At 53.4% G+C, this 12772-nt stretch overlaps 6 protein-coding genes across 6 annotated transcripts; 3 read left to right on the top strand and 3 right to left on the bottom strand.

The window, feature by feature from the left end:
* Nucleotides 1-212: 212 nt before the first annotated feature.
* MIND_00717100 (Kinase) lies at nucleotides 213-3697 on the top strand (the record flags this gene model as incomplete). The annotated part of the gene is made up of 4 exons (XM_037363873.1): nucleotides 213-863; nucleotides 918-1406; nucleotides 1459-2874; nucleotides 2924-3697. 4 exons carry the CDS (start codon nucleotides 213-215, stop codon nucleotides 3695-3697), a joined length of 3330 nt encoding a protein of 1109 aa, XP_037219517.1.
* A 106-nt stretch (nucleotides 3698-3803) lies between these two features.
* MIND_00717000 (uncharacterized protein) lies at nucleotides 3804-5355 on the bottom strand (the record flags this gene model as incomplete). Its single annotated transcript, XM_037363872.1, has 7 exons — nucleotides 3804-3875; nucleotides 3920-3996; nucleotides 4044-4236; nucleotides 4285-4554; nucleotides 4599-4769; nucleotides 4818-5059; nucleotides 5109-5355. The coding sequence occupies 7 exons, from the start codon at nucleotides 5353-5355 to the stop codon at nucleotides 3804-3806; spliced, it is 1272 nt and encodes a 423-aa protein (XP_037219516.1).
* A 130-nt stretch (nucleotides 5356-5485) lies between these two features.
* On the top strand, nucleotides 5486-7918 carry MIND_00716900 (Fe-S cluster assembly protein DRE2; the record flags this gene model as incomplete). The annotated part of the gene is made up of 6 exons (XM_037363871.1): nucleotides 5486-5669; nucleotides 5722-6393; nucleotides 6681-6929; nucleotides 6989-7036; nucleotides 7088-7211; nucleotides 7261-7918. Exons 1-6 carry the CDS (start codon nucleotides 5501-5503, stop codon nucleotides 7916-7918), a joined length of 1920 nt encoding a protein of 639 aa, XP_037219515.1. The 5' UTR covers nucleotides 5486-5500.
* MIND_00716800 (Mediator of RNA polymerase II transcription subunit 18) lies at nucleotides 7915-8618 on the bottom strand (the record flags this gene model as incomplete). The annotated part of the gene is made up of 3 exons (XM_037363870.1): nucleotides 7915-8097; nucleotides 8147-8480; nucleotides 8536-8618. The coding sequence occupies 3 exons, from the start codon at nucleotides 8616-8618 to the stop codon at nucleotides 7915-7917; spliced, it is 600 nt and encodes a 199-aa protein (XP_037219514.1).
* An 80-nt stretch (nucleotides 8619-8698) lies between these two features.
* Nucleotides 8699-11163, top strand: MIND_00716700 (uncharacterized protein; the record flags this gene model as incomplete). Its single annotated transcript, XM_037363869.1, has 5 exons — nucleotides 8699-8726; nucleotides 8782-9459; nucleotides 9511-9766; nucleotides 9817-10403; nucleotides 10451-11163. The coding sequence occupies exons 1-5, from the start codon at nucleotides 8714-8716 to the stop codon at nucleotides 11161-11163; spliced, it is 2247 nt and encodes a 748-aa protein (XP_037219513.1). The 5' UTR covers nucleotides 8699-8713.
* A 210-nt stretch (nucleotides 11164-11373) lies between these two features.
* On the bottom strand, nucleotides 11374-12294 carry MIND_00716600 (Forkhead box protein c2; the record flags this gene model as incomplete). Its single annotated transcript, XM_037363868.1, has 3 exons — nucleotides 11374-11958; nucleotides 12011-12116; nucleotides 12164-12294. The coding sequence occupies 3 exons, from the start codon at nucleotides 12292-12294 to the stop codon at nucleotides 11374-11376; spliced, it is 822 nt and encodes a 273-aa protein (XP_037219512.1).
* Nucleotides 12295-12772: the final 478 nt, after the last annotated feature.

The raw sequence follows: 12772 nt of genomic DNA, 5'->3' as shown, positions 1-12772 counted from the left end.
TATATTAGCGGTAAGAAACTTTTCGACTTCTGGTGGTCGCCTGGGGCGCACGTGTCCCTAATCAGAACCGATAAACTTGACGCTCTTCCCGCTTTCGGACGACCTCCATCTACCGTCGTCTATGGGATCGAACCTGGAACACAAACCACGCCAATACCACTTCCCACTGACTCCCTCGAGTTCCGGCTCTTCCTCGACCCTATCCTCACCACATGTTTTACCTCCAACCCTCCCCCCGCTCGAAATCAGTCAAGAAGCCTAACCACCGCCGCGAAGCTAGTAGTTCGGACGGCTATGTCACTGAACGCTCTACACCACGCAGGGTTGTCCGAGCAACCCGTAATAATGCAACTCGGGCCCTCACTCTACCAACTTCCTCCTCGATGACTGCCCTCAGTCATCTTGACCCTCGTCCTCTTTCCGCCCGCTCTCGCTCGTCATCCAGTTCAAGTTCATCGTCTTCAGCGGATCGCCTTCCTTCCCAGCCACCCCCGGCTGGCATTCGCCGCAAGGTTGCAGCGACACTACAACTATTCAAGGAGACAAAGGAAAGTGGCAGCTCGAGGGCTGGCTCGTCGAAGCGTGCTGAGGATGTGGCCGAGGCAAAATTTGAGTTCCTCAAACGGTCCGAGTGGCCGGATAGAGAGGCGGCTGCGATTCGGCGGGAAAAGAGCTTGACGGCTCTCCGCCGTGTTAAAACAAGAGAGAGCGTTGTGCAAGAGGACGTCGCAAATTCTCCAGCTCGCGATTCGGTCGTGAAAGATGTGATGTCATGGCGTGAAGACGTCTCGAATTCACCGGAGAATAGCCGGGGTCGACCTCGACAGAGACCTACAGAAGAACAGCAGGTGTTTGACTTCGAGGTGCGTGGAGCAGCCAATATCGACTTTTATTGTGGATACTAAGCAGAGCTATAGCCTTCACATCGACCTTATCCTCCTTCACCTTCTCCCTCACGCTCAGTCCGTGTCCCTTCAATCCGTTTCCGACACGAGGCTAGTCCTCGTGAAGCCTCATTTAACAATACTCCAACGCCCGAAGCTCCTTTCCCCCCTCCTCGGCCTCCCACCAAGTCGCCACCTCATCCAGAACTTACCGTCCCATCCCAGCCGACCGACTTATCCAGTTTTTCTCCATGGTCTACTGACGACGAGTCTGCATGGGAAACTGCCTCCGTAACTACCACGACCTCAACAACCTCAGCCGGTCCTTCCCAATCCTACTACCATCCTCCTCAACGACCGCCATTATTACACGAAACGACACAGAAGCCCAAATATCATGGATTGCTTGACCTCGATGCTGATCTCACCGAGCAACTTCCACACATTCCCCTTCGGCCGTTTCGGAATCAAGTTGGCGGCCATAGCGCCATTTACAAATTTACTAAACAGGCTGTCTGCAAGGTGATGGTATTCGGTCCTCGAGGAAAATGTTATTAAAATACCATTTGTTCAGCCGCTGGTCTCCCGTGAGAACCTGTTTTACGAGTCTGTAGAGCGAGAGGCGCCTCCCCTTCTCGGGTATATTCCGCGTTATCTGGGTGTTATGCTCGTCACCTATCGACGGGTTCCAAAAGCACCCGCTTCTCCGCCGACATCTAACAATGACACCTCAACTCCGTGTCGTGTTACCAACGATCGGGATGATGGTGTTATCACAGAGGCCGAGCAAGACGGACATGGCGACACTGATACTGATTCTGCAGAAATGCCAGAAGTGGCATTAGACCACAATCGCCATATTATTCCTGAATGGCTGTTACGAGGTCGAAGGCGCTCTTCTTCTCAGTCAAATGCTACTCTTCCTTGGATGGATCGTCGGACCCATTGGAGTAGCGGCGCGGTTTCGAGTCCAGATCTTGGAGTACCTTCGCTGATGAATGTTACACGGACGCGCCCCAGCCCGTTGACACGTTATCCACCATTCGTCACGAGCGATATGGATGCTCCAACACCTGTCAATTCACCCAGTCAATCTACCCGAGCTTTCCCATCGAGTTTAGCAGGAAAACCTGTCGCTCCGCCCCCATTCCTCGCAAACCATGTCTCTGAAGACGACGACAATCTCCACAGGCCTATATTACCGTCGTTTTCTTCGACTCCGCTCCCTCAGTCGCCTTGGTTTGGTGGCTTAGGGTCAACGACAGTGAATACACGATTGAAGGATCACGTGTTCAGCACTGTGTTGCGACGCTTCCGGCGACGAACTGGAGGAAGATTAGCAGCAGACAGTCGCACGGACGACGATGGCGACATTGCTGATGTCGAAACTGACGAAGGAGGACGCTATCGTCCTGGCCCTCGTCGAACACGCAGTGGCAAGATGCGACCGTTGATTAGTCAGGTTGAACGCTTGCGAACAGCTGAACCCCCGATACCGCCTATCCGACGCGTTCACAGCGAGACCACCATCGCCAGTCCTGGTAAACTGGAAGCACTGGAGTTGGAAGAGCACCGAAGCAAAAACATGATTGATGTCTTTGACATGGATTTCGAGCATCCTCGAATGAAAAGCTTCCACCACCGTGCTTCGACCTCGCCTGACTGGCGGGATGTTGATCTCTCCCCTTCATTTACTCGACGCCGCAGTCGATCGCGTTCACTTAATCTCGGTGTCTCTCCTCCTCCGCCACTGGCAAGACAATCTCCATCATTATCTTTACTCGAGATGGACCCGTCGGTCACCCGGCAAAACCATTTTATCCTCATGGAGGACCTCACCGGACGACTGAAACATCCTTGTGTCATGGATCTCAAAATGGGCACACGTCAATATGGTCTCGATGCGACGTCGGTCAAGAAGAAGAGCCAGCGGAAGAAGTGTGAGCGAACAACGAGCAGAAGTCTCGGGGTCAGGGTATGTGGTATGCAGGTCAGTGCCAAAGAGAGCATTTCCCCCCTGTTTGCTGAGCTAAACTTAGGTCTGGAATCACGTGACCAATGCATATGTCTCACAAGACAAGTATATGGGTCGCGATGTTCGCCCAGAACAATTTGCAGACGTCTTGGCATCTTTTCTGCACGATGGCGAGCGCTTACTTGCCTACCATATTCCGATCCTACTCCAGAAGCTGTACGGTCTTGCTCGCATCCTTCATCGCTTGAAAGGTTATCGCTTTTATGGATGTAGCCTTTTGCTTATCTATGATGGCGATCGAGAGTTACAGGACCACCTGCGCTCTTGTACGCAAGAGCAGCCTTCGTCAGTCAGCAAACGCGGAGAGTCGCTGGAGCGCCCAAGTCCTGATAAGCCTCAGCTACGCCGGACCCACAGCGAGGACCTGTTAGCCGGCCCCGTGAGAAAGCGGAGCAGGCGGGGACGCGGGGAAATCAATGTGCGAATTGTGGACTTTGCTCATACGACAACTGGCCGTGACTGGTTACCCTATACCGACAATCGGACCCACGAGTCGCAGCAGAACCAAGGCTACCAGGCAGATGTTGACCCGGAGACTGGGCTTATCTACGCCCGTTTTCCGCCACACTACCCCGAGGAGGCCGACCGCGGGTTCCTGTTTGGCCTGCGGAGTCTGGCGTCGACGTTGGAGCAGATATGGAACAACGAGCGCATCAGACGGATCAAGGCGGGCGGAGATAACGAGCCGCGACTGCCGCCGCTGTCCACCGATGGCAAGGAAATTTTTGACGAGATTTTCGGGGCACCAGACGAGGACCCAGGCATGGTTTCGACGTAATCTAGTGTATTTTCTTTAATTGTCTGTGCATGTATTTCTCAATTCTTAGACGACTGTAGCTTATACCATCAATATAACAGACTGGTTTGCTGAATGGGTTTGAGCTTCAGATTTTGGTGTCTTGTATTAATTCACTGAATAGCGTTTGGTCAAGAGCCAGAAGTTGTGGGTATTCCTCCTGAAATTGTTGAAATAGCAATTCTCCATGTTGATAGAGTGTACCTGTTGCACAGTTGGACAGACGGCCGCGAGGTCGCGACAGACGGTTTTCAGCTCTGTCCTGACTTGATCGTTTTCTGCTGTTGGGCTTTGAGTATCAGTCAACAAATGAGGGAGAATGATTAACCTGAGGGGCTTTCGACGGTGTCCACCCAGCATCGCGCGACACCATTCAGGATGGTGCCCTTCCAGCCGGCTATACGCTGCGGACACGCTCTGAAGAGCGCGGTTAACGCGCGGAGCGATGCTATTTGCAGCTCGACTGTGGTCTGTTGGTGTTCCAATGGAGCAAGTGGGTAGACTAGTTGGGCCATTAAAACCTGGACAAGTTTAGATGATAAAATCTCGACATTATTGAGGCAAGAGACCTTGAAATAACGCGCACACCCGACACTCAGAACTGCGAAGATGGATGGAAGGGCGTCGATTGAGGCGATAAGGGCGTCGATGCGGTTACTTGAGTAGGGCCACACGCTCCCAATAATGCTGTCGCCCAATATCCCGCAGAGCTGCGCGAATCGCTCTTCAGAGCCGGCTGTGGTGGTAAGTTCAATGAGTGCCAGCGATGCTGAGACGGCAGCTGGGAGGAGGATAGGCGTTTCTGGGCTGTCTAGTACGAGGATGCTTCTGTTGAGAGCCTGATTCTGTTTTATTTTGGAACTAAGAGAGTTGATTTGCTTACTTCGAGGAGGAGAGAGCCGACACCGGTGCGTTTCAGAAGTGATCCTGGTACGCTGTCAAGCATCGCGGCGGCTATTCTGACGCCGGCCAATTTGTACTGCGCCTCGTAGTCGTCCAGAAGCGTCATCAGCGGCGGGACAACCAAGTGCCAGACCTCATCGTATGCATTGGTCTATATATCGGCTTATTAGTAAATTTCGTGAAAACAAAAAAATCTTACCGGAATATGCTGCACACACCAAAGCACCGTGAGGTCCACGCCAGGATGGTCTTTCCACGTCTGTGAATCGTACAAGTCCTGTGTTGCTTGTGGCCCTCCAGCAGGTCTTGGCAGCTTTCGCCCTGTTTGCGGGTTTATCGAGGGGTGCGCATTCGCCCTGAAGACAGGCTTTACGTTATGCAGCAAGATATGTGCCACTAGCGACTGTGTTGGCTCCGGGACCTTCAACTCTTGTAAAATGGCTAAAAAGTAGATATGTTACCACTGGAAATGGACGAATAATTTGTCTACCGTGAGCATAGGCATGCGATGCGTCGGACACCCAGTTGCCCGCGCCAGAGAGCGGAGTCACTGCAGCGACGATGTCTGCTGTTTCTTTGATGCTCAGTGAGGTTTGTGCTTGCTGGACACGCGTTTGCAGCCGCTGAAGCGTCTCAATAGAGTTGTTCTTCCATTTCTCCAGCCGCTCAATAATATCGGGGTCCTCGATCTTTGCGAACTCGCGATATTCAGCTGGAACGCGCAACGCGTCGGTCATCGTTCAGAATCGAGATGTATCATGTCACGCGTCACATTAGTCAGCACCTGTTGGAGCGAGTCCGAATCTTCGGCCGATGAAAGATCTGAATGACCAATTGAGTTGACTCGCTTAGTACGACTGCTGATTTCTGTTCCACTCGCTCATGTCTCCAGTCGCGCTGAACGATGCCCCGCCTCCACCAGCGAAGGGGTCTGCACTAGCTATCGGCTCCCTTGCCACTGCGCAAGATGGGAAGTATCAGGGCCTCATCGCGGATTTGGAGGCGACCAGGAAGGTGGATAGACAGATGCTTGACAGACTAGTCGACGGTGGTGCGTTCATCGATGCTGTTTTCAGTCCCCACAACCCCTCAATACCCCTCAGCAACCACACTAGAGGCTTCCTCATACTCGACTGTTCACATCACACTCTCCACTGCCGAATATGACTCTCTTCTCCCTAAAATACAGCCTCTGCTTGTCCAGCTCCGCGACGGCCTCCAGCCGCTAGGGGCGCTTCACATTCACAACGCCCCGAAATCTGAGTCATTGACATCTGAGCTGACACTTTCCGGCTTCACGATCCTCTCTACCGACAACAACACCGCCCTGATCGCACAAAAGCCGGCACAAAATATTGCCCCCACACCCCTTGCGCTTCCGCTCAAGCGCAAGAAGATGGATGCCGCTGCGAAAAAAGCGTTGTGGACACTGACGCCTGCTCCGAATACCCCGCTTGTCGATGCTGAGGCCCTTCTCACGGACGCTGACAGGGCTCGACCGGTGCCTACCTGTGAGCCTGTCAAAGCAGGCGTGCCAAGGCGGAAGAAAGCGTGCAAAAACTGTTCGTGTGGGCTGCGGGAGCTAGAGGAGGCTGAAATGCGGGCGAGCAAGGTTGTTATCCTTGATGGGTCAGTCGACGGGGAGGCAGTAGAGGTGTCGCAGGACGAACGACAGAGACTGGTAGCAGCAGCAAAGGCAGCGCCAAAGGCCACAAGTAGCTGTGGGAGCTGTTTCCTCGGGGATGCATTCAGATGCGCCAGTTGCCCATATCTTGGTAAGTCTTTCTTTTCGTGTTCATTTGTTAGCGTGATGCTAAATGTTGGTATTATCCAGGGCTACCGCCATTCAAGCCAGGCGAGAAGGTGGAAATAGACTTTGGGATGGACGATATTTAATGCACTGTACTTTCATAACTGGCTGTCGCGTCTAGTCGCGTGATCGCATCTCTCTCTCTTCAATTCTAACCTTGCATTCTGGACCTGCTTCCGACCACAAAATACAATCTGATAATCGTGTCGGTCAATGCCGAGAAATGGTGATCTCGGCTTGATGCGCCATCAGCTCCCGACTTCGTTTTTGAATCTTCACTTCATCCTCAGTTTTGGTTCGTTGCGTATCCAGTGACGTGCTACCATTACCGTCCGACCTACTTTCAGTCCTCCAAGCCGCGATGGCAAGCTCGCAATGTGCCGTCTGCCCCCAACCTGCAAAATACACCTGCCCTCGCTGCGCCACTCACACGTGCTCCCTGGGTTGCTCCAAAGCGCACAAAACAAACACGCAATGCTCTGGAGAGCGCAACAAGGCCGCGTATGTGCCAATGAACAAGTACAACTGGGGGACGATGATGGACGATTATACGTACTTAGAAGATGTGGGGCGGAAAGTTGGTGACTGGGGCAGCGAGATTGCGAGAGGTAGCTTCAAGACAAGAGGTCGGGGAAGGGGCAGAGGCAGAGGCGGATCAGCAGGCGGCGCGAGGCCAAAGCGGGAAATTCTCAAAACTGAGTTGGAAACTATGGACATCGAGATGGAGTTGTTGCCTGTTGGGATGGAGCGTGCGAAGCACAATCAGTCTCATTGGGACTCTGGGTGAGTGTTTTTTTTTCTCTTGTGCAAAATCCTACTCAACGACTTCAAGCACTCGTTCTGCTGGGCTAACGTTAGAATTTGTGTTCCCCTCTGAAACCCCGTATACTCTGCTTACACATCGGAATCCTCTGTCTACTCCGCTACTCGTGTTACTACAAAAACATGTTTCCGGACGGAAAACGCCGGAATGGGTACAAACCCTCGTATGTCCAGACGCCGACGTGCCCGAAAATTTTGTGCCGCCCCAATGCGTGATGCGTGCCCGTGGTACCCCCGGATACTTTCGATTCGACGTGTCGCAAGATTTGAAGACACTTTTGCGACACAAAAGCTTCGTTGAATACCCGACCATCGAAGTTTGGGACGAGTTTCGTGGCACTGTGGTGGATGGGGTTGGCGCGGTCACCCAGGAAGCTGAACGGCCAGCCAAACGGCGGAGAATAGACAAGAAGGCGGGTGGGCTGGCTATCGCGGGGCTCTTGGACGGTTATGGGAGCAGCAGCGACGATTCAGAGCAAGTCGATGAAGAAGAGAAGCTGGACGGTTTAGATATGCTTGGAGGTTATTCGGGAAGCGAAGACGAGGAGGATATTCAACTTGAGCCAGCCGCATTGCTTGAGTTGATGAGGCAGGCAAGAGGAGACGCGAATTGGACACCCGATATGGAGGAACAAGAAGATGAAGCAATTGACTGGGGCGATGACTAGGAATCCTGGCGTCGCAAATCGAGCAGCCCTTTCATAAGCAGTTGGACTTCGACAACTGCGTTCACAGCGATGCTTAGTGGTGTTTCCTGTGTATTTCGCGTTGGGGAAGCAGTTTTAACTTCGACTTCCCAAAGTGTGTCTGCATGGGCTGGAATGGGTTGCTGGGTCCTAGGGTCAACCTGGGTGCACGTCAAGCTAACTTAGTTTAGTGTTGAGATTATAACGCACCTGTTCTTGCTGAAACATCTGGATTACAAGTGGTCCTCGACGAAATAGATAGCCTCGTTTGAATATTTGGGAGCGACGGACATAACCAAGAGCAGAAGCGAAGCCCAACGCGTCTCCGATGACTTCGCAGGTAGCCCACGGCCGGACTGTTGCTTCTGGGTGCGCGCGAACTGACTCCGGTTTTAGGTAGGAATAGAGTACCCAGCCTTGATCTGGGTCTGTGAGGTCTTTTCGGGCACGAAGAAGTGCCGGTTCACTGCCTGAGTCACGCTGCTGGGCCGCGTCTATGGGTTCATAGACGACTTCACGGATATGCATGGCACGCGACGATTCGCTGAGAAATGATGTCAGATTTTGTATAAGTCAACTTTGTGTAGATCGAGACAAACGAGTGCAGGGTTATGCGGTTAATTATGGGTTTAAGGTCCTTTGCGAAGAACTCGCCGAAGAGGGCAACCTCGTAGTAGGACATATGGAGCGGTTGTCGAGTTCACACCACAAGCACGTTGTAGTCCAGATGAAGAGGGGTGATGTGATCATCTTTTCAACTTGTGCAATGACCATATAATGCCCGCTCTGGGTCGGCGCGTTTCGTTGCTTTGCTTCTCCGTCTATGCTTACTTTTATTCGTCTAGAACCGACTACCGCCACCGCCCGCCCGAAGCTTGCGCGTGCTTCGCGTCAAGACTCGGAGCTATTTGCCAGTTATTACCAGTCGCCACTGGCTGATGCTGGTATTGGCTACGACAACCACCGCAAGTCTTTGTCCGGAGAATCCACGAGCTCGTCAGACTACTCTTCTGACGAGTCTTCTGTCTCCCCTCCTCGCAGGCCAAGTCTGCCATCTGAGGGTGGTAATGACCGTCGAAGGCTGGCAATTGTTCAAACGGACTCCCAGCCAGTAGCCAAGGCACCTAATCTGGACGGAATCGCGTTGGTTGCCCCTCCCGACGCCAAATCTTCAGCATATATCCACGACAAATCCCATCACCGGTCCGCTTCTGAAGTCTCCAACAAAGCTTCACGCGACGTTGGCATTGTGGGCACCAGCACCGACCTCCCTCGCATCGAAATTCCTTCTTTACAGCCCCCTGTTTTCCAGGAACCACACCCCTCACGCGCTGCGACGCCTAATTCGCTCCCTGGCCCAAAACGCCGGTCAACAGACCTGTCAATTCGTACTCCTGAGCTTGGCCAGTCCAAGAAAATCGATGCCCCCGTCGCGCCTCCCGTAGTTGTCGACCTCGGTCTTGACCCCTCGCTGAGTCCTAGCATTGCGAGAGATTACTCGGCTTACCTCAAATATGAGCCGGGTCCGTTTGTCTGTCTGTCGTGTCATGTCACTTAATCTCTTATTTTGACAGGGCTACACTCGACTGCTGGACCTTTACCACCGCCTCCACGCACAACATTCGCTATTAACCCTTCTACGCCCCCTCCGCCCCGGCCTCCCCGTCTACATTCACCTCCTCCCACCAACCGGAAAGATGGATTACAGTTGCCGGGTGTTACTGCCGTGCTGAGCTCGAGCGGGTCAAGCACCCCTTCATCCTCTAATTCTCGATCTGTGTCACCTGCACGGCCTCTGGGCAGCAGCGGGGACGATTCCCCACATGACGAGTAAGTGTTGAACGGTGTTTCATGCTAAATAAACCGCTCATATTTAGTAGCACCCTCCACCGCCGCGAAGGCGCGTTTTCGCCCTCTGTCATCTCCACAAGTCCTTCCGAATATAGTCCCCCGACTGTGCACGTTAACCGGTCAATCAACGGGATGATCGCTGAAGAAGCAAAAGATGAACAACACGCTTCCGTTGTCGTGTCCCCTCCGCAGCCAACAATTGCTGAGGAATGGACGCCGTCACGGTCTTCCGATGACCATGCGTCACAGGACGCGATTTCGTGGGAGTCGTTTTCGCAGGAGGGCTTCACTCCCAGTCCACCGCCAAAAAGCTTTAGGGCGAGCCTGACCAAGGGACTGCGCCGCATTTCTTCGATTCCACGCACGAGTTCACCGTCGAGAAACTCTTTGACAAGATCTTCCACATCGAGATCTCCGCCTGCTTCACATCCAGTCTCGCTTCCCATACGACGACCTCCGAAGATTATAGAGCAGTATCCAGCCGCGTTGTTCTCTGCTGACATTCTATCACTGAAGAAGAGTACCGATCGGACCGCGTTATATGCTCAGAAAATCAACGAACTCTATATCCATGATAGTGGCTTGAGCGACTGGTTGGTTGCCACCCATACCCATAGTGCGTTTCATGGTTCAATTCAAAGCGACTGTTTTATCAGTCTTTAGATGCAGGTGGCGGCAAACGTGGAACGATAACAGCCAAGCCGCGGCAGGTATCCCGCTCGTCAATCAAGTCACACGCAACCCAGGCAACTTTCCCGCGCCGGCCCGACGCGATGGTCGCTACTGACTTGGCCACGAAGCCAAGCGACATTGCGCCCACCGCACCATCATTACCATACCCTGCACTTTCCCCACGCTCGATGACTGCACCACTGTCCCCGCCCACGTCACTGCGGATGTTGGCCGTCAGTCCAGCCAAGGGCAATTTCTTCTCATCATTAGGGCGCAAGGCCAGCATGAGCAGGAAGGACAAGCCGAACATGTCATTTTCTGCCACGACGACCCGACTCGTGAAGAGTCCCCCACCCTCAGTCTCGCGGCCGCTACTGGTCCCCAACTCACCGGCAGTTCCCGGCGGGCCACGTGCCCCGCCTAATCGCGCCCAGAAGACCCAGAGCATATCACCCACACCCTCCCCGTTATCGTCTAATGCTGCTGCTCTGCGCCGCCCGTCGCTGTTCACGCCCACCACCTCCAGTTCGTCCTCCGAGTCACGGGACCGCGCGTTCGAAAGCCAGGTGGACAAGCTGTCCGATCTACTTCCCCAGGCAGAGCGGTCGGTTCTCGCAGGCTACCTACGCCGTGCGGGCCAGGACATGCTTGCGATTGGCCAGTACCTCGAGGACGAGAAGAACGGGCGGGTTAGGCGGGAGTAACACGACTATATTTTTTGTTGTTGACGCATTTTTCTTCGTCTTTTATTATGGATCATCTAGTCGACATGCTATGTCTAATGTACCTGTACTATATCATTTACAAGCAAAGCAAAGTGTAGTTTACTTAGATAGAAGGATACCAATTTTTTGCAAAATAGCTCAGCCCTACTGTTTGGCTAGATCTAGGACAATTCCTGGGTACAAAACAAACTACTGCTCCTCAATAACTGGCTCCCCCTGTGGCTCTCCTTCCTCTTCTTCAGGTGGTGGCTGCATATATAGTTCACCTTCTGGTGGTGCAAGTGGCGCCAGTAACACGCTGCGAACCCTAAACAACATCATCTGGTACCACTGCTGTTGTGCGCCAAGCTTGTCTTGCTGGGCAGTTATCTCTTGGAGGTGTTCAATCTCCTTGAGCCATAGCGCGCGCCAGTCAACATCGCCATTCTCCGTTGCGTCTACACGGTCTTCCGGGGTCATCAGCGACAGCGGTGGCGGAATGCCAAAGCTCATCATCGCAGCGGCCATTGGGGAGACGAAGCCGGTAAAGGGCGGGTACTGCTCGGGATTGACCTCTTCTTCGGGTAGCGGGCCGGCACTGCCGCTGGCGACGGGCTGGACATACTCTGGCGGGGGCGCTGATGCTTTGCCCTTCTTCTTGCGCACTCGATGGACGCCGGTCCGTGGGTCCACTTCGTCGTTTACGATCCAGTATGACCCTTTCCCACGGTCAGTCAGCGGCCGCGCCTCTTTTTGGAAACATGGGTTGAGCGACAGGTTGTGTCGGACAGAGTTCTGGTCGTTGTCAGTTATTTAGAGAGAGAGAAAACAAGGCACTGAGACGCACTTTCCACCCATTAGGTGCTGTCCTAAAATACGGAAAGCGCGACTCAATGGCGTAATAGATATCTTCCAGTAGCAGCCGTTGATTTGGCGAGCCCTTGATTGCGTAGCTACAGCGCGTTGGCAAACGTTGGCAACTCGGAGAATTTAACCAAACCGAATAAGGGTTGAATACGGGTAGAACGGCTTCGTGCCTGGTGGCCCGTCGCGCAGCGAGTCCAGGTTAATGGGCAGCCCACCAGCGACCTCGTCTGGCGGGTAGAAGCTGCTGCCTGTGTCGTCCGCCATGCTCGTGGTTGGTGTTGGTGGGAGTCAAGGGGTGGGTATCAGGTGACCACAACAGCGAGCGGGCCCACAACATCGCTGGCCCATGCTTGGTCGTCGTCGTAGTGCAGACCGCCGTTTGTTTGGTTGTTTGTTTGTTCTTGTCGCCGGGGTTGTTTGTTTTGTTTTGCCTTTGTTTGTTGTGCGCGAGGGGATCATGCATAACACGGCCAAACTGCCCGCCCACCATCATCCAAGCATCAACACGGCCGTAGGAGTTGGTCTTATGTAACACGTAGAATTCAAGAGATTGACCTCCCGTTCAAGAGCGAGATGACTTGAGCAAGCCTCCCTAAAAAATAGCCCTCGGACTCTGTCTGGACGCAGTCCTGACCTTTTCACAGCTAGTATGTGAGGTCGACGTTGTGAAATCTAGGCATACCAGACTACGAGTAATTTCAATTCCAGAGCTCTCTGTTCGCCTTCGCGCAAAGTTGCAGCT

Source organism: Mycena indigotica (genome assembly GCF_014461135.1).
Source record: "Mycena indigotica strain 171206Taipei chromosome Unknown Mind.scaff0006, whole genome shotgun sequence".
Taxonomy (NCBI): domain Eukaryota; kingdom Fungi; phylum Basidiomycota; class Agaricomycetes; order Agaricales; family Mycenaceae; genus Mycena; species Mycena indigotica.
Note: the sequence above shows the minus strand (reverse complement) of the source record. Positions and strands in the feature narration are given on the sequence as shown.